The sequence below is a fragment of the Perkinsus marinus genome (assembly GCF_000006405.1).
Source record: "Perkinsus marinus ATCC 50983 genomic scaffold scf_1104296952784, whole genome shotgun sequence".
NCBI classification, from domain to species: domain Eukaryota; phylum Perkinsozoa; order Perkinsida; family Perkinsidae; genus Perkinsus; species Perkinsus marinus.
Window position 1 is genome coordinate 1 of NW_003208772.1, and position 1,298 is coordinate 1,298.

The following is a 1,298-nucleotide window of genomic DNA, read 5'->3' on the forward strand; positions in this document are numbered from 1 at the left end:
GTGCTTTCTACCATCATGTTGTTTTTCATGATACTATTCGTGTATTTTGTAATGTCACCAATATCCAGCTTCGTGATGGCTATGGCTTTCTCGTTCTTTTCCCTGGTATACAAGAATCAGTTTGCGGTGGTGTACGCCCCAAGTTGCGACACTAAGGGTGAATTGTGGACTCGAGCGATCCGCTTCATCCTGGCTTGTCTGATTTCTGCAGAGTTCACTGTCATGGGCGTTTTGGCAATCAAAGAAGCCGCAGTAGTAGCACCATTGATGTTGCCTTTGTTCATTGGTACAATCCTATTCTGGTGTTACCTCGAGGAGCGTCATTTCAAAGTGGCATCATCTTCACCGGCCAAAGTCTTCGTCCCCATTGATCGTGAGCGAGGTGAAGGGTTCGTGAGCGCTTCGTATACTGGGTGTTACAAACCTGTTGCTATGCGACAGAGGAACTTACAAGCTGATGTACCTCAGGGAGTAAGAACTGTTACTGATTGCCTTGAGGATATGTCTACACCTCTGGGGGAAGACTCCGCTTGAATAGATTGAATGAAGACGCGGATAGCAGCAGGGATGAAACAGTATCGTTTGTTGTTCCCATGTTGTGGTATGTCAATCCTGCCTGCGGGCGCCGTTTGTAGCTTCCGCTCGAAAAACGAGAGGGATACCTCCGATTGTCGGTTGGTAGTCAGTCAAGAAGTGCACTATTGTTTTTCTGGCAAGATCTTCACGCGGATCTTTCGATCCTTCCACATACAGATTTCTACTTATTCTTGACGCTTCGTGTTGGTCACAATATAGGGATAAACTAGTAGGTTTGTGGAACAAGAGCTCGAAGGATTCCAAATCCATTCGGTCAATGTATTGTTATCAATAACTCCATGGCTGAGCGTGTTCCCAAAGACACTTACCATGGATAATGAAACTCTCGTTTTTGCTCTACTGTAATCACCACATGCAGACTAACACAAATCTCACCGCGTAGACAGAAATGGCATCGATAATGACTACTATGTAAAGAATGATGTTTCCTATTTCGACACCTATAAGCATCAGCCCCGGATTAAGACTGGCTTCAATGAGACATGACTTGCTAATTAACCTCTAATACATGACAACACCAACGTGCATTGACTGGTAATCGAATCAAACATCATAGTATTAATTTCCGCTTATTCCGAACCCGCTTCGCTCCGCCCATTGTCTCAGCCTGACATATCCTTCAGAGCTTTCGAGCTGTTGACAGAGGCCATTGGTCGTGGTTGCGCCAGTAAAGGCACTCCCGTCCATATTTAATTCCCTCT

At 45.3% G+C, this 1,298-nt stretch overlaps 1 protein-coding gene across 1 annotated transcript; it reads left to right on the forward strand.

Moving 5' to 3' along the window:
- Positions 1-75: 75 nt before the first annotated feature.
- Pmar_PMAR014981 (hypothetical protein) lies at positions 76-534 on the forward strand (the record flags this gene model as incomplete). Its single annotated transcript, XM_002776920.1, has 1 exon — positions 76-534. The coding sequence occupies one exon, from the start codon at positions 76-78 to the stop codon at positions 532-534; it is 459 nt and encodes a 152-aa protein (XP_002776966.1).
- Between the last annotated feature and the right edge of the window lie 764 nt (positions 535-1,298).